At 37.2% G+C, this 21,396-nt stretch overlaps 1 protein-coding gene across 1 annotated transcript; it reads right to left on the bottom strand.

Moving 5' to 3' along the window:
• Window positions 1-12,092: 12,092 nt before the first annotated feature.
• On the bottom strand, window positions 12,093-20,452 carry TBX22 (T-box transcription factor 22). The gene is made up of 8 exons (XM_049644694.1): window positions 20,278-20,452; window positions 19,499-19,691; window positions 18,666-18,767; window positions 17,122-17,296; window positions 16,067-16,231; window positions 15,632-15,696; window positions 15,167-15,252; window positions 12,093-12,700 (listed from the first exon to the last, which is right to left on the bottom strand). The coding sequence occupies exons 1-8, from the start codon at window positions 20,450-20,452 to the stop codon at window positions 12,093-12,095; spliced, it is 1,569 nt and encodes a 522-aa protein (XP_049500651.1).
• Window positions 20,453-21,396: the final 944 nt, after the last annotated feature.

Raw genomic sequence — 21,396 nt, 5'->3', positions numbered from 1 at the left:
ACATGCATCCATGTTTGTTCAACCTATGAGTCAAAGCAAATCTCAAAGCAAAGGGAAGTATGCAGAACTAAATGAAAATAAAAATTCAGTGTATTGCGATATGTGGTTTGTAGCTAAATCAGTGCTGCAAAGTAAATTTATAGCACTAAGTGCTTACATTAAGAATGAGTAAAGGTCTTGACTAATAATGTGAATGCCAACATTAAGAAACTAGAAAAGGAGGTGCCTGGGTGGCTCAGTGGGTTAAGCATCTGACTCTTGATTTTGGCTCAGGTCATGATCTCAAAGTCATGAGATTGAGCCCTATGTTGGGCTCTGCACTGGGCATGGAGCCTGTTTAAAATTCTCTCTTTCCCTCTCCCTCTGGCCGTCCCTGGCTCATTCTCTCTCTCTCTCTCTCTCTCTCTCTCTCAAGGAAGAAAGAAAGAAAGAAAGAAAGAAAGAAAGAAACTAGAAAATAAGTGCAAAATAAATCCAAAGTGTGACTAAAGAAGGAAATAGTAAAGATGAGTGATACAAATTTTTAAAAATCAGAGAAAACAACAAAACTAATAGTGATTCTTTGAAAGACAAAAAAATGGACAAACTTCTAACAAGGCTGACAAAGATAGAGAGAATAAACAAATCGCTAATGTTAGAAATAAAAATGAGGATATCATTACAGATCCTGCAGCCATTCCAAAACCACAGAATATGAAAACAACCAAGATGAAATACATAGCTGGAACAACCACATGCTTATATTGGAAATTGGATTTGTAATTTAAAAAATGACAATGAGAAGGACTTTTGTAATGTCAAGAGTAAAGATCTCCAAAAATCTAATCTTTCATAAAAGCAAAAATTTGTCAAAATCAAAATTTTTATAACTCTGTAAAATAACCAAAGGCTTGCAACAGAGGAGTATTACTCCAGAACCACTGTTAAATCTTGGTAAGAATAGTGAGACTTGGGACATTATTTACCTTACCCTATTCCCAACCCTCCCTTCCACCCTGATGCAAAAGTAGTCTTAAAAACAAATGGTTCAGGGGCACCTGGGTGGCCCAGTTGATTAAGTGTCCTACTTTGGCTCAGGTCATGATCTCACAGTCATGATTTCGAGCCCTGCATTGGGCTCTGTGCTGACAGCTCAGAGCCTGGAGCCTACTTCGGATTCTGTGTCTCCCTCTTTCTTTGCCCCTCCCCTGCTTGTGTTCTTTCTCTCTCTTTGTCAAAAATAATAAATAAACATTAAAAAAAAATTTAAAAAACCAAATGGTTTAAATCACAAGAGGTGATGAGGATTAAGGAGTGCACTTGTTGTGATGAGCACTGGATATTGAATGTAAGTGTCGAATCACTAAATTGTACAACTAAAACTAATATTACACTGAATGTTAACTAGCTGGAATTTGAATAAAAACTAAGAAAAAAAGCAATTAGCCTTTCAGTTATTGTTATGTATGAAAATTAGCATCCTAGCGTATCGCTGGAGTTCCTCAAAAGTGTAATTTCTAGCTAATTGCCTTTTTTTTTTTTTGATAAATCAGTCACCTCCTCCAAATTCTGTTCTCTCAGGGCTTATATTTGTCTGACCCAACTCAGATTTCACTCACTGGGAAGAGTCCATTTCATAGAACATTTGCTAAAAACAATCAGCAATCCTTTTACATTACATATACCTAAAATAGCAATAGCAGTTGGGGCTAACAACACACTGACCAAAAAACTTAAAATGGAAAACAGGAGAATGAGATATCCACACCAGACTTTGAAAAGCTCCAATATATTCCTGGGAATCTAGAAGGTCACTCACATGCACACTACTGTGTTCACACCCGAAAGATCTGAGAAGGCTCTCCTTCTTACCTCTAGATGATCTTGAGGTTCTCTGTAAACAGAAAGTGAAAACTAAGGCAGGGATATAAACTATTTTCTTGAGCATACACAGAAAGTGACTCTCTAAGGCTGGAAGACTTAGTAGTTCAAAACATTTAAGGAAATCACTGTCAATCATTAACTGACAACTAAACTAACTGAATGGAAGTGTCAGTGGTAGTAAACAACAGAGAATACAGAGTTTACAAAATTAGTACGAAAAAGCCACTAAAAAACAGGAACAGTAACAACAACTAACAGAACCAACAACAAATCTTTGGGAGAGAGAGGGGATCTAGTCATCAGAATTGCTATATTGTATTACCTACAATGTCCAGTTATTGATAAAAAATGTGACACATGAAAAAGAAACAGGAAAATATGGTTCATACAAAAGTAAAAAAAATAATCAGTATAAATTGTCCCTGAGATGCCTACATGTGATGTTTATTAAATGAAGACTTTAAATCAACTACTAAAATTATAAAAAAGAACCAAAGGAACTTATGGAGTTGAAAAATATAGTAACTAAAGTGAACAAGAAGCTCAAGTGGAGATTTGAAGTAGCAAAAGGAAGAATCGGTAAACTTAAAGACAGGTTGATTGAGATTTTATGGTTTGAGAAACAGAAATAAAAAGCAATGAAGAATAAATGAACAGACTTTCAGAGACCTGTGGGACATTATCAAGTGTATTAACATATGTGAATAAAAGTCTCAGAAGGAGAAGACAGAGACAAAGGGGCAAAAACAATATTTGAAAAATTAATGACCCCAAACTTCTCAAATTAAAAACAAAAAATCTACACATCCAAGAATCTCAGTGAACTCCAAGTAGGATCAACATAACAGATGCACACATGGACACATCATAGCCAAACTTTTGAAAAAGAAGACAAAGACAAAGCAGTAAGAGAAGCAAGTCATCACATTACAAGACATCTTCAACGTTAATAATAACTTGTCACAGAAACTATTGAAAATAACAGGCTGTGGGATGATACATTAAAAGTGATAACAAATTTTATTATCCAATGATTCTATATTCAGCAAAATTATCCGTGACAAATAAATGAGAAAGTAAATCTTTCCCAGATAAATAAAGCCTGAGACAAATTGTCACTAATAGATATGTTCCATAAGAAATATGAAAGGGTGTCCTTCAATATGAAATGAAAGACCACCCGACAATAACTTGAATCCACACAAAAAATAAAGAACAGGGGTTCAGTTAACTACATATATAAATATATAATACATATAAATGTATTTTTGTTTGTGATATTTTTTCTATCTGATTTAAAAGACACTCATAAAGTAATAATTATAAAACTATGTTGATTGGATTATGATGCATACAGATGTAAATTGTATGGTAATAGCACAAAAGACATTGAAAGGAATGTAGGTATATTATTGAAACTGAGTTGGTATTAATTCAAATTAAATGGTTCTAAAATGTTAAATTTAATCTTCAGGATAATCACTGAGAAAAATTTTTTTTCAAATGTAGTAAAAGAAGCAATAGGGGAATGAATATGGGATATTAGAAAATATAAAAGAAGGCATTAAAGAGGGGTGCCTGGGTGGCTCAGTCAGGTAAGTGTCCAGCTCTTGATTTCAGCTCAGGTCATGATCACCCATTTTGTGGGATTGAGCCCCACATAGGGCTCCACACTGACAGCACAGAGCCTTCTTGGGATCCTCTCTCTTTGCCTCTCCCCTGCTTGTGCTCTTTCTCTCTCTCTCAAAATAAATTAATAAACTTAAAAAATAAAAAAGAAGGCATTAATGGAATAATAGGGAACAAAGAAGTCAGACATAAAAAATTGAAAAGCAAAATGATAGATGTAAATTATATCTTCTCAATAATAAATTAAATTTAAATAAAAGACAAGTTTCAGAATAGGGGCGCCTATTTGGCTCAGTTAACCATCCAACTTCAGCTCAGGTCATAATCTCATGGCTGGTGAGTTCAAGCCCCACCTTGGGCTCTGTGCTGACATCTCACAGTCTGGAACCTGCTTCTGATTCTGTGTCTCCCTCTCTGCCCCTCTCTCACTTATTATCTCTCCCTCCCTCTCCCCCCCTCTCAAAAATAACTAGGCATTAAAAAATTAAAAAAAAATATTTCCTTAAAAAATAAATTGCAAAATAAACTAAAAGCATGATACTGTACAAGAGAGACATACTTTGGAATCAAAAACACAAATAGATTCAAGGAAATAGATGGAAAAAATACCATGCAAATAGTGACTAAAAGAGAGTTGGAGTGGGTACACTAGTATCAGACAAAATGTACTTTGAGACAAATATTGTTACTAGAGACAAAGAAGGCCATTGTATGGTAACAGTCATTCCATCAAAAAGATATAATTAGGGGCGCCTGGGTGGCTCGGTCAGTTAAGCGTCCGACTTCGGCTCAGGTCATGATCTCACGGTCCGTGGGTTCGAGCCCCGCGTCAGGCTCTGTGCTGACAGCTCAGAGCCTGGAGCCTGTTTCAGATTCTGTGTCTCCCTCTCTCTGTGACCCTCCCCCGTTCATGCTCTGTCTCTCTCTGTATCAAAAATAAATAAACGTTAAAAAAAAATTTTAAAAAAGATATAATTAAAAGAAAAATAAATGCACATAACAAGAATCCGAAAATACAGGAAGCCAAAACTGATAAAAATGAAGGGAGAAATAGACAATTCAACAATAAAGTCCAAGACTTCAATATCTTGTTTTAAGTAATGGATAGAACAACTAGGTAGAAGAATAACAAAGAAATGGAGAACATTAAAAATACTATAGGGGCACCTGGGTGGCTTAGTCGGTTAAGTGTCCGACTTTGGCTCAGGTCATGATCTCGCAGTTTGTGGGCTCAAGCCCCCATTGGGCTCTGTGCTAATAGCTTGGAGCCTGGAGCCTGGAGCCTGGAGCCTGCTTCTGATTCTATGTCCCCCCCCCCCCCCCCCCCCCCCCCGCCCCATGCTCATGTTCTGTCTCTCTGTCTCTCAATAATAAATAAACGTTAAAAAATTTTTAAAAAATACTGTAAACCAACTAACCCTAAGACACCTCTATAGAACACCCCACTCAACAACAGCTTAATACACATTTTCGCGTATTTTCTCAAGTGCACATGGAACATACTTCAAGATAGATCATATACTAAGTCATCAATAAAAGCTTCAATAAATTTAAAAGAATTCAAAGTATACCATGGAATGCAGTTAGACACCCATAACAGAAGGAAATTTGGGGAAAACACATTTTGTAAAAATTAATAACATATTACTGAAAACAAAAACAAACAAAAAATCAATAGGTCAAAAAAGAAATCACAATGGAAATTTGAGAATATTTTGAAATGAATGAAAAGTAAGGTTTATGCATCTAAAGCAGCACTTAAAGGAAAATACATAGTTGTGAACATCTGAATTAAAATTAAAGAAAGATCTCAAATCAATAATATAAATTTTCACCTTAACAAATTGGAAAAAGAAAAGAAAATTAAACCTAAAGCACACAGAAAGAAAGAAATACTGAAAATTACAGCAGAAATAAATGAACTGGAGACTAGAAAAACACTAGTAAAAATCAATGAACCAAAGATGCTTTTTGGAAAAAAGCAACAAAATTGACAAGCTTTTAACTAGGCTAAGCAACGAGAGAGAGTGAGAGAGAGAGAGAGAAGGAATACATTTTTAAAATCTGAAATAAAAGCAGGGATAATCACTACCAGCATTACAAAAATAAAAAAGCATAATTAAAGAACATAAACAATTTTATAACAACCTAGATGAGCCAGAACCTGATTCAGGGCTCATGACAGTGAGATCATGACCTGAGAAGAAATCAAGAGTGGGATGCTCAACTGACTGAGCCACTCAGGTGCCTTGCAGCTTTATTTATAATAGCTCCAAACTGTAAGCTATTCATATGTCTACCCACTGGTCAACAGGTAAACAAACTGTAGTATATCCATACCTTGGAATACAATTCAATGGAAATATAGTCCCTTCTCTAATATTTTAATAGTATATATCCTATAATGACTTATTTTAGAAGCATTATGCTTATTGTACTCTATTACTATAGTTATAATTTTTAAGTCGCCATTAAGGAAATGCAATAGTTAAATTTTTTTTAATGTTTATTTTTGAGGGACAGAGAGAGACAGCATGAGCAGGGGAGGGGCAGAGGGAGAGGGAGACATAGAACATGAAGTAGGCTCCAGGCTCTGAACTGTCAGAACAGAGCCGACTCAGGGCTCCAACCCTGGAGCTGTGATATCATGACCTGAGCCAAAGGCAGACGCTTAACCAACTGTGCCACCCAGGCGCCCCAGGGAATGCTGTATTTTAATCCCAACTCTTTACCCAGAGGCCTGTTGCCATTTTTGTCTTTTAAGAAAAATTGGCCCAGTGAAAACAGGATTTTATTTTATCCTGTTAATTTCGTTTAGTATATTCTTGGTTATCAAACTAGTCATAGCTTTGGGACCTTGAACTGGTAAATATCCATGTTGTATCAGAAATCTTCAAAAAGCATCAAAGAGAATAAACACATTAAAAAATATATGCTCAGTGCGTGTAGACATATACGATGACTAGACCTGAAATTATACATTGCCTGTGAATATGGATCTTTTTGTGTCATTTGCTTCTTGTATTTTCTTAATTTTTGATAATGTAATTTGAAACTTTTAAAAGTTAAAAAATAAATAAAAGTTATTTTAAAAATACCATTCTACCCCCCACTCAGAGTTTAGAAGGAGAAACATGCATTTGAATGACTCAGCTAAAATATAGCATAATATGTGTGTGAAGCTTCACTCCTTTTCTAGAAGCTACAGCCTTCACCTCCACTACCCACTGGAAGGCTCTGTATTTTTACTAACCAAGGACTCAAGGCAAGTGCCCTGATTTAGCATGCCCAAAGGGCTGTTGAATTTGGGTGCAATAATTGAGGGTAATTGGATTAGTTTATCGTGATCCCCTATGTGTGGTGCTAAAGCCCACAGAGCCTTTCTGAAATGGGACACCCCATCTTCACCCCAACCTCATGAATGTTAAAACTATAGAAAAGAGTTATGGTGATAGGCTACAAAGTGATAGTATCTTTGCCGAATAGGTCTTTCTTCTGCCTGGCATCATGGTTTGAAGATAACACAATCTGAGTTTCACAAAACATAGCTATTAATGCAGTTAAGTATTTGGCCTGTGCATAAATTCCCTTTAAGAAGGACAAATATAATACCCATGGAAGTTCAGCAGTGTGTAACTTTGCTACTTCAACTTAGGTCTTACTAAGAAATTATGTGTCCTCCAAATTTTTATTTGTTGGTGTTTCTATGGAACAATTTTTCGTAAAATTAAAAAAATTTTGTAAAATAAATGAAAACGGAATGATTAGACATTACAGTAATTGGTAAAAGGTCACAGAGTATTCACATCACGAAAGAAATATAAAAACTCAATTTCAGGGAAAAATTTAAAGAAGGTGAAATACTGGGGCGCCTGGGTGGCTCAGTCGGTTAAGCGGCCGGCTTTGGCTCAGGTCATGATTTCACGGTCAGTGGGTTCCAGCCCCGCATGGGGCTCTGTGCTGACAGCTCAGAGCCTGGAGCCTGTTTCAGATTCTGTGTCTCCCTCTCTCTGACCCCTCCCCCCCGTTCATGCTCTGTCTCTCTCTGTCTCAAAAATAAGTAAACGTTAAAAAAATTTCAAAAAAAAAAAAAAAAGAGGGTGAAATACTAAAATATCAACATTTTTCAAAAAAATGAGCATAAAAATGGAATATAGACTGAAAATTCAATACAAAAATATTTGATTTGAAGATATTAATTTTATCCAGTATGAACACATGATTTTATTCCCTTCTTATTCTAGTAAAATTTTGAAATATTTATACCATTTTCTATAGCTAAAATACTACATTATACCTTAATTATCATGTACAAAGTATGTGATCAAAGTCCAAAGTAAAAATTCTGTCATGTTTAATAATAACATATATATATAATTTGATTAAACAGTTTAATGATACAACTTGTGCTATGATTTCAAGGTTTTTCTATTACATTTAACTTTAAATTTTTAATGCTTTCAGGTACTTAAAAAATAAATCTAGCATGCATGTATACATTTCAACAAAGTAGAAATATCCTATAACTATGTTTTATACATATGCTCACTATAATGTGTGTTTACATAGTGATGTGAAGTACAAATTTGTAAACATGAACATTTGAAACTTTGAAAGGAAATACTAGTCTTTTTCCTCTCAATATTTTATTGAAACAGCATGTCAAAAGTTGCCCAGCACCACACCTGTAAATAGTTTTAATATTGAATATGTTTCAAATATTCTATATATCTATTTATTTTGCTTTATGTTGTAATCTAAACCATGTTTATTTGCACACTTTTAATACAAATTATCATTTAATTGCAAACCAAACCTAAGAAGATTAAATGTATATGAAGGCACTTATATCAAAGCAACTGCCACCAATGTCGTGAAATCAACTGGCAAACTGTTGCTGTATATCAGAATATTGTTATTTTGGGCTAATTGAAGATTTTTCAGCATGAAGACAACATATCTCTAAATTGGAGTAAAAACATTGCATTTCCACCCTGTCAATTCAATTCACGAAATACAATTCATGCAATTAGATATTTCTAAGCATATTTAAATCTGCCTTTCCAATAAGTATAGATAATTAATAGTATAAGTATGCAATGAGTTGGTGTTCTTTGTGGAATCTCTTTTTCAGAAGAGGAAGGAGAAAGAGAAACACTATAAATTATTTTAAACGAAAGTACACTAAAACTCCACTGGTTTTATAAATTGCAATGTGACATCTGGAATTTATCAAATTGTATATTCATATAAGGAAAAGATTTCTTATTGAGATTTAGTAAGGGGATAACAACTATGTATAACCCTACAGTATACATGGACATATACTTATATTGTCTAAAAGCATCTAAATTTTTCATCATCATGTTAATAGATTTTTATAAAATATATTTTAAGTATTCACACAAAAAATTTATTTCAATAATGATCTGACTTAGCATTACACTAGTAAAACTTAAAACATACATATTATCTGCTTTATGTACACCATGATTTTCCCCAAAATGCATAATATAAGTGGTTAGGAAATTGAAAGGGAAACCTTCCATAATGTTCAATACACATCCTTATTCTTATTCATCATTGGCACCTTGTCAAGTTGTTAGCATATAGGTCTCTGATTATTCAAAGACTGATTAACTGACTCATTACTTGCTAATTCCAGTTGTGTATTTCTTTTCATGCCATAGATATGCTTCAACCTCATAACAGAAAAATAAAGTCATGTCCATTTCCAGACCACGTGCAGAACCATGCCTAATAGGAGTGAAATATTATATTTACCTTCATAGCTTGGGGAAATATAACTCTTCATTTTTATAGTACAGTGAATAGGAACAATGATGGTTGAAGACCCTAATATTATGTAATCTGAAGTTACATATTGGACTTCAAAATGTAATGTCCACAGGGCTTATCTCACTATTTAATGAAAAGAAATACTTTTGATGTTCTGAGTTATGTTACCAAAAATTATATATTGATATTTAAAATGAAATTAATAGAGAATTTATCCATTTAGACATGTGTTCTGCAACAAGGCTTAAAATTGTAATAAAAAGCCTTGATTTCGGTTTAACTGACTATTCCATAAAACAGAACCTTCCTGACAAGGAAATCTGACTACAGGTCTAGGCTTGACTGAGAGTTGTGCAAAGATAAAGCAACACTTATTTATTTCCTAACTCAATAAACAAATTTCACAAAGTTGATGAAAAGTTTATTTTCTCTAGATTTACCTGGGGTAGGCTGGGTTAAGAATCAGATTTCATACATCTAGTCAGCTAAATTAAGATGCTTTCTTTTAAAATGGGGGGAGAGGTAGATGTATATGTATGATAAAACCAAATGTAAATAGCATTTTTAATTATTAGATTTGGGTGTCTATTAAGTAACATTTGACTACTTTCATTTGATAACTATTTCACACCTTGTATAACCAGAGTTGCTTTTGATTTTTGTAGGTATTTATTTATTTATTTATTTGTGTTTTAATTTAAATTCAAGTTAGTTAACATACAGTGTAGTATTGATTTCAGGAGTAGGTTTTTAAAGCAAGCCTAATATTTAGTTGATTCAGTTGAAATTAATAGTATTCCATAGCACTTTGCTTTTTATTCCATATCCATAGCATTGATTTACCAAGTTACATAAGTTTTGCACTATCCTATTAAGGAGTAAGAATTTATTCAGTATAAAATTTTAAGGACACTAAATATTAATTATACATCAGTTGAAGTTGTTAGCAACTTCCTGCAGATAAGTAACTTATTCAGAAAGTAAGGGACGGCTTACTGAACTTCTTGAGGTCTCTTCCAAGTCTAATTTTCCATGAAGGCTTTCCCTTGTTTACTTATTCAACTGAAAGTATGAAATGACAATTTATAAACATATATAAAAACAGCTTAAAATAGATGTTTAAATTCTAACATTTAAACTTTTGCTCCTTTATATTAATCACCTTTATATAACAAAATTATCTGAGATATAAATCATGGGGTACATATACTTGAGCAGATACAAAATTAGTGCCTTCTTTTAAATAATTATTAAAAAGGAACCCAGAGATTTTCTGGATTTTTCATTTAAATACTTTCATTAATTACCAACTATCTGCCATATAAGCCATCAGAATAAATTTAATTATGCTTTGATATAGCAGTTTCTGCTTTAAAAAATTGTAACTTAATTAACTATAACCTGTTTTGGAGTAGATAGAAATAAAGTGTGCTTGCTGCTTTAATACCTGATATGATAAACCTGGTTAATACAGATTTCTTGCCCCAAAGTCTTTTATAGCAGGTATCTAATTAGTTTGTGTCACAAATAATATTTCATCTTGACTAGAATAGCCAGTTTAAATGTAACCATGTGCTGTTCTATTCCTATATCCAAAAGTGAAGGGGAATATAATTTTAATGCATATATGTGAAGGTACATTTATAAAGTACATTTAAGAGGAAATAACCATTTCAAGAAAAACAAATAATAATGTGTTTTTCCTAATATGTGTTGGAAAAGTTAGAGAAAGTAGTTTAGAAGTTTGCTTACTTTGTCAAAAGTCAAGCCATGCCATTGTGATGTGAAGCACCTTGTCTTCATAAATTATAGTGTCATAAACATTTTAATCTGATTTATTTTAAAGATATGCAAGTTATATGTAGGTTATACTTAAGTTTTTTTCAGAAGATTTAGGGCCAGGCAAAAGGAAACATTCAACTTCATAAACTAAAATAAAATCCTTTTTGTCTAGTTAGTCCAATTTACCATGACTGAATCACAGGAGTGGAATTAAATTGTACCAATGTAATGAAATTTTCATATTTATGGACTCAAATGTAGTATCCCCTTTCAAATAGTATTTATTAGTCATTTTGGAGAACTAAAATAATTTGTTTTTTGTAAACTGAGTACAAAACACCAGGCTGGTTAAAGGAATGAGTAAATAAGCTTCACCTTACAATGACCCAAAAAATTAAAGGAAAGATCAAACTTAGAATATTTTGCTTTTCATTTAATCTTTGTGTTATTTCAGGATTAACTGATGTTTAGGGTGCAATGATTAATATTTGAAAGTTTGTGTCCTTGTTTGTTCCTTAGAATTGAAATTAGTAGCTCCTTCAACAGCAAAGTTTAAAAGTGTAAGGCAAATGAAAAATGAATTTTTTCTACAATTGCTAGAGAATTACAACAAATATAATATTCATAGATAAAACTAAAATTGATTGCTTTTACAAGAGTTAAATTCATCTTCTTTTGGTCATTGTCAATATTGAAGAGACAGTTGAAATGGTAAACTGACATCACTATAAGTAGAGGCTTCACCTGGAGTCAATTTTCACCCATAGTCTATCTCATCAAATAATGTTTATCGACTATCTTACTTTGAGGTCCAAGACCACCATAATCAGAGATTGTTTCAGATCATATTTGACCTATAACAACTTCTTTTGAACATCTGATAAGGCAATTTAAATGCATAACAGAAATACCTTCTGATAATAAAGTCTTTAAAGCTCAATAGCTCTTGACCTTTCTTTGGATACAAATAAAGAAAATACATGGTTATGTGTAATTGTTTTAGGATTGTGACTATTCCATTAAAGGCAATGATTAATTGTTGGACACCAATAAGCGTGATTGCATTTGCCTTCTCTAAAAGAAACTTGACTATTATCATTAACTTTGAGATGGTTGGCAGCATTTACCAGTCTAGATGGCACTGAGTTGTACCTATAAAAAACACAGGAAGGATGGAGAGAGCAATCAATTGCTTCCTGGCCAATGGAGTTTGGTGATAGAATATTTTCAGGTGACTGTAATCCATACAACATTTGATTGGAAGAATTAGATGCCTGTAGACACTGCCCTTTCAAGTCTTCAAATGAACCATTTTTTGAATTGGCGATCCCCAGAGAAGATAATGTTGAACGTTCCATCATGAGTGGGGCTAAACACTGAGAACTGTTGCTGCTTGCTAGTCTTTCAGGAGGTGGCAAAACAAGATGCTGCTGTCGCCAAAAGTTATTTGGGCAAATCTTGTAGCAAAGGGGCAGGTTGATATTGTGCAGATACACCTCCGGACAGGGCATTCCAAGGGAGCTTGTAGATAAGTGAAATGTAGGCAGAGAGCAGGGTGGAAAAAGCAAGGAGTTCAAAGGAGGAGTCTCTCCACCAGAGGTCACTGGAGATGAGCAACTGCTTCCACCTGTGAATGACAATCCAGTCAATGAACAATGAACTTGATGTTCCTATTGAATGAGTACTAATGATCACAAACATCCCTATTTCATTTTTTGATTAGCTTTTCTGCAAGTTCACTGTTCTTTTTACTTATTTGGGAAAGAATATGGTCATTTCCCTGACCAAAGTTCATACAGTACCTTTACTACTACCATTATTAGTTTTAGCACTACCATTATGTACCATGTATTGAACATTCACCGGTATGCTCAAGAATTGTGCTATGCACTTGGAACATTTATCCAATGTCCAAAAGATGCCCAATTAAATAGTACCCAGAGCTAATTATATCTTACAAATTAAAAAAAGTTTTCTAAACTTTAAAAAATGTACAAAAATACATATTTAATTAAATGGAATAAATTGGTAGGGATTCCATAGGAAGTTTCAATCTTGATTTAAAAAAAAAAATTGGAGCACTCGAGAATAATCTTTAAAAATTTTTTTGGGGGGGTGCCTGGGTGGCTCGGTCAGTTGAGCATCCGGCTTTGGATCAGGTCATTATTAAAAATAAAATTATTTTTAATGTTTATTTATTTTTGAGAGAGACAGATCGTGAGCGGGGGAAGGGCAGAGAGAGAGGGAAACACAGAATCCCAAGCAGGCTCCAGGCTCTGAGCTGTCAGCATAGAGCTCGACGAGGGGCTGGAACCCATTTACCATGAGATCATGACCTGAGCCGAAGTTGGATGCTTAACTGACCAAGCCACCCAGGTGCCCCGAAAATAATCTTATAAACAAAAATAACATATTTAAGTACATTTTTTTCTCATATGAAAGTCATGGATTAGGAGACTTCTATGATACACTATGTCAAAATTGAAGTCAATTTTTTAGGTTAAAAATACCAAAATAAAAATGAAAGTGTTCACATTAATGTTGTCAGGTGATCTTTTCATTTTCCTAGCATCTACCAAAGTTAAGGATTATTATAAGGTCCAGGAAAATCTAGACTTTCCACCTTATTTTCATGTTTGAATTTTTTAAATTTTGTTATTGACTGGACTTAATTATTTTTGTGTTTTTTTTTTTCTGCTTTTTTGGTGTTACTGTTTTTTTCTTACCTATTTTGTGTATGTAGACATAGACTAATTCTTTTTTTTTTTTAACGTTTTATTTATTTTTGAGACAGAGAGAGACAGAGCATGAACGGGGGAGGGGCAGAGAGAGAGGGAGACACAGAATCGGAAGCAGGCTCCAGGCTCTGAGCCATCAGCCCAGAGCCTGACGCAGGGCTCGAACTCACGGACCGCGAGATCGTGACCCGAGCTGAAGTCGGCCGCTTAACCGACTGAGCCACCCAGGCGCCCCTAGACTAATTCTTTATTAACAGTGTGGCAAATATCTTTTATAATTAAACATTAAAAAGCTATTTAAAAATAGTAGCACTTTTCTTTGCAAACTGAAAGTGATCTGGACATTTAAATAATTAAGAAAACTGTATATTTTAAATTACCAATTAGTGATCATCTTTAGCTTTTTCTCTTTATTAGTGCACTTTGTGTTGACCTGGATATTTTAAGAGCATGCTGCCTACATGCGATTAAAGTGATACTACCAAATAAATGTTCCCACTTTTCTACAGAACTCTGTAAACCAAATTATACAGTCAATCCGGTGAAATACTTTACCAAGTGATTCAAATTGATCTGTTTTCAATGTTATGGTATCATGTAAAATTCAACCTAACTATAATGTTGATGATTTTCTCCATGATTGTAACCTTGAATTAATGTTCAAAGACATTTTTAATGGAGTAAAGACAAAAGCAGTAAAATAATTCTATGTTGTTTGCAAATACTTTTATTTATTATTAAACACCAGAGAAATGATGTTATACATTCTTCTACCAGAAAGCTTGCACTAATTATTGTTATTATTTAGTTATGTAATGCACTACATAAGAACAAATACCTTGTAAATCTTTTCAATGCTTGTGACAATTAAACTAATTGTGATAGTTTTAGTATTGTTTTCAACATTTAGTTTCCCTCTGTAAAATAAAAAGAAAATTAGAACTAAGTGATGGTAAAATTTAATGCATGTCATTTTAACATGTGCTGAAAGTTTATGAGAAACATTTCAGTATCGAATGTAATTGCAAATAAGGCCACAAATGCACCACAGGTGATTCTAAAGAATGTGAGATAGTGAGATGCTGAAGAATCCAGGTGAGATATGGAGATCTCAGGATGTATAACTCAAGAGGGCTGAAGTCAAGAAATCCACCATTATCATGGCTCTACTCTTTTCCTTCATGCCCATTCCCCCTTTTCCCCTATTATCTCTTCATCAAGATAAAGATAAACCCAATTCCCTGTAAACATGCATTTCTGGCATGCACTTCTCCCCTTGTGAAGTATTTGCAACAGAAGTTCTGATTGATGATACTTCATTAACATTTAAAGGTAAACATTAGAACTTTCCTTACTTTGTGTATCTGCACCAAAAGTTTTAAAATCCAGAGTGAGAGAAGGCCTCCATGGGTAGATCTCTAAAGGCCCATCCAATACACCCCTGAAAAATACATGTAACTATCAGAAACTCCAGAATTCAATTCTTGAAAATAATGATTTATGTAAACTTTTAAGTTATTTTATTATAGTTTTTAGGGGTCAATATCTGAAATATTTTTTATAGCTAGACTGCTGAATAAAATCACAGTAATTATTCCCTGAATAAAAATGCCAGGAATCTAGAGTAAGCAATATCTTAAAAATGGGTTGAGGAGGAAAAAGGAGGAGCAAGATTTTACAAACAAAACACTAGGTTATTTTCTTACCACCTACGAGTTACAAAATTTTGGGCCTCTGAGTCTCTGAGCCACAGTTTCCTTATCGGTAATAATTGTGAAAAAGGCAATATAAATATTAGATATGTTTGTTATGTTGCTTACCTGTTTCTTCCAGGATCTCTAAATCCTTTAGCAAAAGGATTCCTGTCGATTTTCAGTTTGGTAATCTATGGATTCAAAAAAAGAGAAAAAGGTAAAGTCAATGCTTTCAGTTATAACACTGTTCACCCTTGCTTGTAATGGTTACAACAACCACAAAACACTTCAATGTGTAATGTAGTATATTCAATTAGTATAAACATATTGCTTAGTTGAATTTGGAATGGTTGCCTCCTTTCTCCCCTGGCACTCTTTGTTCTGCTCTCCTTTCTAATACAAGATCCACACAATTTACAATCAAGCTTGCCTAAATGGCAATGCAATAAGACTATGATTTTTTTTAATTGTGGAAAATTCAATCCATATGGTGCAGCTTGCCTCTTTCCAGAAAGTCCCTCTGGAGCCATCCCTGCTTTCCTGAGTCCTAGTTGTCCTTACCTGCTGGTTTTGGTAAGCAGTCACTGTGGTGAACTCAGTTTCTTTAAAGAGGAACGTTTTAACCCCTTCAATGGGCAGGGACTGAATCCGGGACAAGTCAACTTTGCTGTCCTGTTCCATCACATGCACACGGGGCTTGTACTTGTGCATGGACTGCAGAATGATCTGGAGGAGAAATCATGAAATGTTGCCTAGAAATTGGCTTCCCCTCTGCAACACTGGTTTCTTCTCATTGGCATTCCCAACATGCCCACATGCAAAAGTGAGGTTAAACCAGAAAGGCTAGGTTAGCCACACACAAGAACTTTTCTGTGCCATTTGATTCTAGACAGACACGCCCAGGGCTAAGAGGTTTCCATATTTCAGCACCATAGCAGCATCTGGAAGCTGTAATTCCATTTCCAGATGAGGCTTTTTCTTACTTCTAAATGTGGGTGACCATGTGATATCCCCAAATGTCACTAGGATCTGACTGCCTGCTATACATTCCCTGGACTTATGGTAACTGAAGGGCAGCCACCTGACATACCCCACCTCCTAATTTCTGGGGACCTCCTTCTCTTTATTTTGTGGCTAGCACAGGGGCAGGCCAGGCAGGGCAGGGGCAGGATACATCTGGAAAAAAGGCTCAAGATCCAGGTAACCTGAAAATAACCTCTTTCATAAGGGCAAGTTGTGGAGGAGATTCCTGTCATATCATGCCATACAGAAGGTGTGCCCATCTAGGATAAGGCAGAGCTCACAGTGATTGCCCTAGAGGCTGAGATGCTAGAGAGTTTCACGAAGTGCATTCCCTTCCACACTCCCAAACCAGATATTATGGCTTAAAACAATCTCATTTGGTCTTCAAACTCCCCTCACTCAATGTTCCCAACCCCCAGCACTCTCAGATGCTAAGCAAATGTCACAAGAGTTACTCTGGTCACAATCCCAGAGTTTAAACAGTTCCTTAAGACCACCTGGTAGAAGTCTCCTAGGCCTCTCCAGAGGGAACTGAAAGCTGACGCGTTGGCATCTCCCTCCCCTCCCACAACAAAGGATTGCTGAACACTTACATGACCTTTGTCATCCATCTCATTGTTGGTGAGTTTCAATCTATCAAAGCTGATGATCTGCCGCATCCAGGTCTCTCCAGAGCAGGGTGAGTCCGGGTGAACATAGAACCTGGGAGTAATGCAAGAGTGGTCTGTACTCCCAGCTACCATCCACTGTGAGCTGTGGTACACATACCTGAAAAGGCAGAGAGCATGTGGCTTTAGGTGAAGTGGGCCAAAGCCAGCTGTGTGGGAGGAAGGCTGCTGGATCCAGTCCTACGGGCATTAGCCAAGGTTTGCCTCCTAATCCCAAAGGCAACTAGTAGAAGATCCAACTTAATTTCCAAAAGGCGTTCAGGGACAAAAAGCAAACAGTATATAAGTATAGGTCAATAAAATGCAATGAAGTTCTAGGGCGAGTATAACGTCATGGGATTTCAGAGTCTGGTTTGTATTTCCTCACACAAACAGCAACAGAAATTGATCTAATCCATTTTACTGCACAGAGACAGCCAAAAAATCCTCATGTCTCCAGAAGGAAGTGTAGAGAGAAAGCAAAAGTCTGAGGAGGGTGTCTGTCCAACCCACCTCTACCAGTTGCCCTCAAAGCCCTTTCACCAATAAAACTTCACATCAAAATACTCCCTGGAATTCTAGCCCATGAGGCCTCAGGGCTGATTTTCACCCTGTTTCCAATCTCAACCACTCAATTGTGCACTGAATTCCCAAGCCAGATCAAATGTGAAAAGCAATCAACTTGTTCTATTTCTAAGCTGCTGTTCCAGCAGCCTCTTGAACTGCCTTTCTCTTTGCCCCTCAAATCCAGCACTGGCATGATGTGGATTCTCTCTTAGAAAGGCTAGACAACCACTTCAGTGGAACACTCACAGCCCGAGTAAGGGTGCTTCTGTACAACCCCCACAACCTCTAAGTCAAAGCGGTGGCAGAACTGTGCCTCTGGGATGCTAGCACTGAAGGACCTCTTGGCTTTAGATCAGTTCAACCACCATTAGTCTGCTATGAGTAGAGAGCCTATTAAAAAAAAAAAAGGTTATTTGTAATTTCTAGGGCCTGACCACTACTTCAGGAGAGAGGCTGAGGAAGGAAAAATAGACCTAAACATGGTAACTGCTAGATTAGCATTAGATGGTAAATCAGGACATTGCTCCAGGACCCTGATGCCAAAATAGCACAGCCCAGAGCCCGGTGCAGCTCCAGAAGCACAGGCATTTCTCTCTAAATTCCATCAAACAACTTCCTTCCTAGCTGCCTGAGTCCACACCCTCTGCAATTGGCACAGCCAAGGCCAGAGCAGTGGATAAGCAAAGGGTTTGCGGTACACTGAAGCACCAACTGGCACTTGCTCCAGGACTGAGAGGAAAGAGTCAAGACTGTTTTTCTCAGTTTGAACCTCCATTTGAGTGAGAATATTCAACTCCCAAAGCCCACAGGACAGCAATACCACCCCCCATGGTAGAGCTTTCAAAATAGCATTCTCAGGTTCCATAGATCTGAATCCCCATTCCCAGCCTGGGCCTGAGGTAGTCTCCTTTGGGCCTGGTTACCTATAACGTTTGGAATCTACTGGCACCACGTCGATGGCCACATAGTACTGCTTCCCTGGGTCCAGCCCTTTCACTTTGACTCGAACAGAGGGGAACATCCGCCTGTGGGAAAGAAAATAGCCACTGACCTTGTGTTTTTAGAGAGATTTGGAGTGGGATGGGGTTGGGAACAAATGAAAAGTGAAGAAATTCACAATAACTTCCCCATTCTAGGATGGATTCAAGGAATGCTATTTGCTACATAGGAAAGATTTTTGGTTGTATGCTTGATTGAACAGGTTCTGGATTTCTGAGTGGAGAAGAATATTCTTACCACAAAGCTTTGCCCACCCCACTCCCCACCACCACCGTTAGTAAAAAGCTATATAAGAGAAAGTAGAGAAAAAACTGTACCTGGCCCCTGAGTTTTCAGCAGTACTTTCTGTGAGGCAGATTTGGGAAAGACTGAAATTAGGAAGATTCACACAAAAAAGTTACCCAGCTGATGTGAAGCTGCCGCAAAGCAAAAGGTGAAAGCAAAAAAAGCCCACCTCAAATTGCCCCAGGCTAGCTAGGGATGGTCTGCTGGGGATCTGCTAGATGAGATTTTGTCCACTGATAACTGTGAGACTTTAAGGAAAATTTCTTGAAGTCACTGTGTACAGAAAAGAAAAGCTGAGCCACTAACATGGGCAGGCAGTCCTAGGGCGATTTATTGAGAGGCAGGGACTTTCTCATTCCTGTCAGGGTGAGGATGGATATAGAGCATAAAACTGGAGGCACCACATCTTATGAGAGTGGTACATTAAGCGCCTACTTTGTGCATCCCTTGAACAGTTTGGGCAGAGCCGAACCTGCCAGCCTTGGTAATGATCATCTCAGTCCCAATGTCATGGAATCTCTTCCACAGTTCGGATCCTTGAAGCTCTACTTGGATAGCACCTTTCTCTTCCAGATTTCTGCCTCTGTTGTGGTCACTGTCGTCACTATCGCTGCCGCTACAGGCTGAGAAAGCAGTTGCTGAAGGCTCTGCCTTGGGTCGTTTTTCTGCTGGACAGAGAGACGACCAGAGTTTGAGAGAGGTTCACAGTTCCCGCGTCCCCTTCTCGCTGATGCTGGTCTTGGAGCAGACCGATTTGGTCTCTTCCCTGGGAACCTTGGAAGCAGATCCTTAAATTCCCCACACCTACTGTGACCCCCTGATGGGGAGAAGGGGGCCAGATCTCGTCCTGGGAAAGGCACTATCCTTCTCAAATTTGTCCCCTAGGCTGAATCCCCTCCGAACCAGGATGCATACACGCTTCCTACGGAGAGAAACAGCTGAGATCTGGCTCTCAGGGCTTTGGGGAGATTGAAGAGTCTAACTTCTCTACAAACATAGGGACGCCACCACCCTTCACCGCAAATGAACCACAGCAATAAGGACTGAATTTGGAGGCTCTGAAGCTTCCCCTGTAGCCAAGTGACCAACATGTTCCCGCGGCCCAAAACGTGGCCATTCCGCTGGACCAAAGAGACCTAGTGTAAGGCTAGCAGCCCTCTCTCTCAGCTTCGCTGGTCGCGCTGAAACTTGCGGGTCCAGCATGCTCGGGTAGCGGGCTCAGGGCGTTGGGGCTGAGGTAGGAATACTTACCCGGCTGCTGGCTCTTCTTCCCTGCTGTCCTGTTCCTTCTCTTCTCCTCCTCTCCCTCCTCTTTCTTCAGCAACTCAGGCTGTGTCTCCTCTCTTGGATCTTGCACTTTCCTTTTCCTGGGTCTCTCCACCAAGGCTTCCACGGAGAAGGCAAGAGCCCGAGAGCTCAGAGCCATCCCCGGAGGGGGTGAAGGGAATGTGCAATGCAAAGTTTCAACCTAAAGTAGGTTAGGGAGGGAGAGGGAGAGAGGGCGCAGAGGACAGGGCAAGGAGAGAAAGCAGGAAAACTCCCAAATTAGAAAAACAGTTTCTGGATCTATATTCAGAGGGGAAATAAAAGTGTGTGCATATGTGTGTAATTTTTATATATACATATATTTTTTCTTTGAATAGACAGAATAAATTGAGAGGAAAATCAAACTGGAGCCAGAGTCCCCTGGAGTCTAGTCCCTCTTTCCTTTGTGGTTTCCTCCCTCCCAGTGGACATGTGCACACCATCAGCCCTCAAATCGCTGATTTCAGGACCTGGCAGAGCACAGAGATTGGCAAACGCCAGCCTTTTAGGGAGCCGACCTGCCGCCAATAGCTGCTCAGGCTGCTTGGATTGGGAGATACTGTTGCATCTTACTGAGTGAATACCAGGCCAGTCACAGCGTCCACTGTTTGTTTTGTAAACTGTTGGTAGCATAAAAACAAAACAAAACAAAACAAAAAAACAAAAAAACAAAAAACACCATCAGTGACACTTCAGAGTCTGACAGGAGTAGAGAGGTAGGAATGGGAGGGTGGAGGTGGAGGGAGGGTTGGGGGTTGGCTGAAAAGGGGCTCCGGAAGAGGGATACACGAATTTACTGTTTTACACTGAATTGTGAAACTCAAAGGTATGTGAAATAATTGCTCATGTAGAGGAAACTTTTCCAACAAAAGTGCAAATATTATTTAACCAGATTCAGAGAAGTATATCTGGGTCTTTTGCCTTGCAACGAATGTTCTGGGGAAAAGTAGAGGAGTACAAGTTTTCTGGACAAGTTTGTTCTAGAGTCTAGGTCTCAAACTGAGCAGATCTTGCGCTAGTCTATCCTATCTATCCAGGTGGGGAGGGAAGGGCCAGTGCCATCAG

This window comes from Panthera uncia, chromosome X (genome assembly GCF_023721935.1).
Source record: "Panthera uncia isolate 11264 chromosome X, Puncia_PCG_1.0, whole genome shotgun sequence".
Lineage (NCBI taxonomy): Eukaryota > Metazoa > Chordata > Mammalia > Carnivora > Felidae > Panthera > Panthera uncia.
This window is presented reverse-complemented; position numbering and strand designations above follow the sequence as displayed.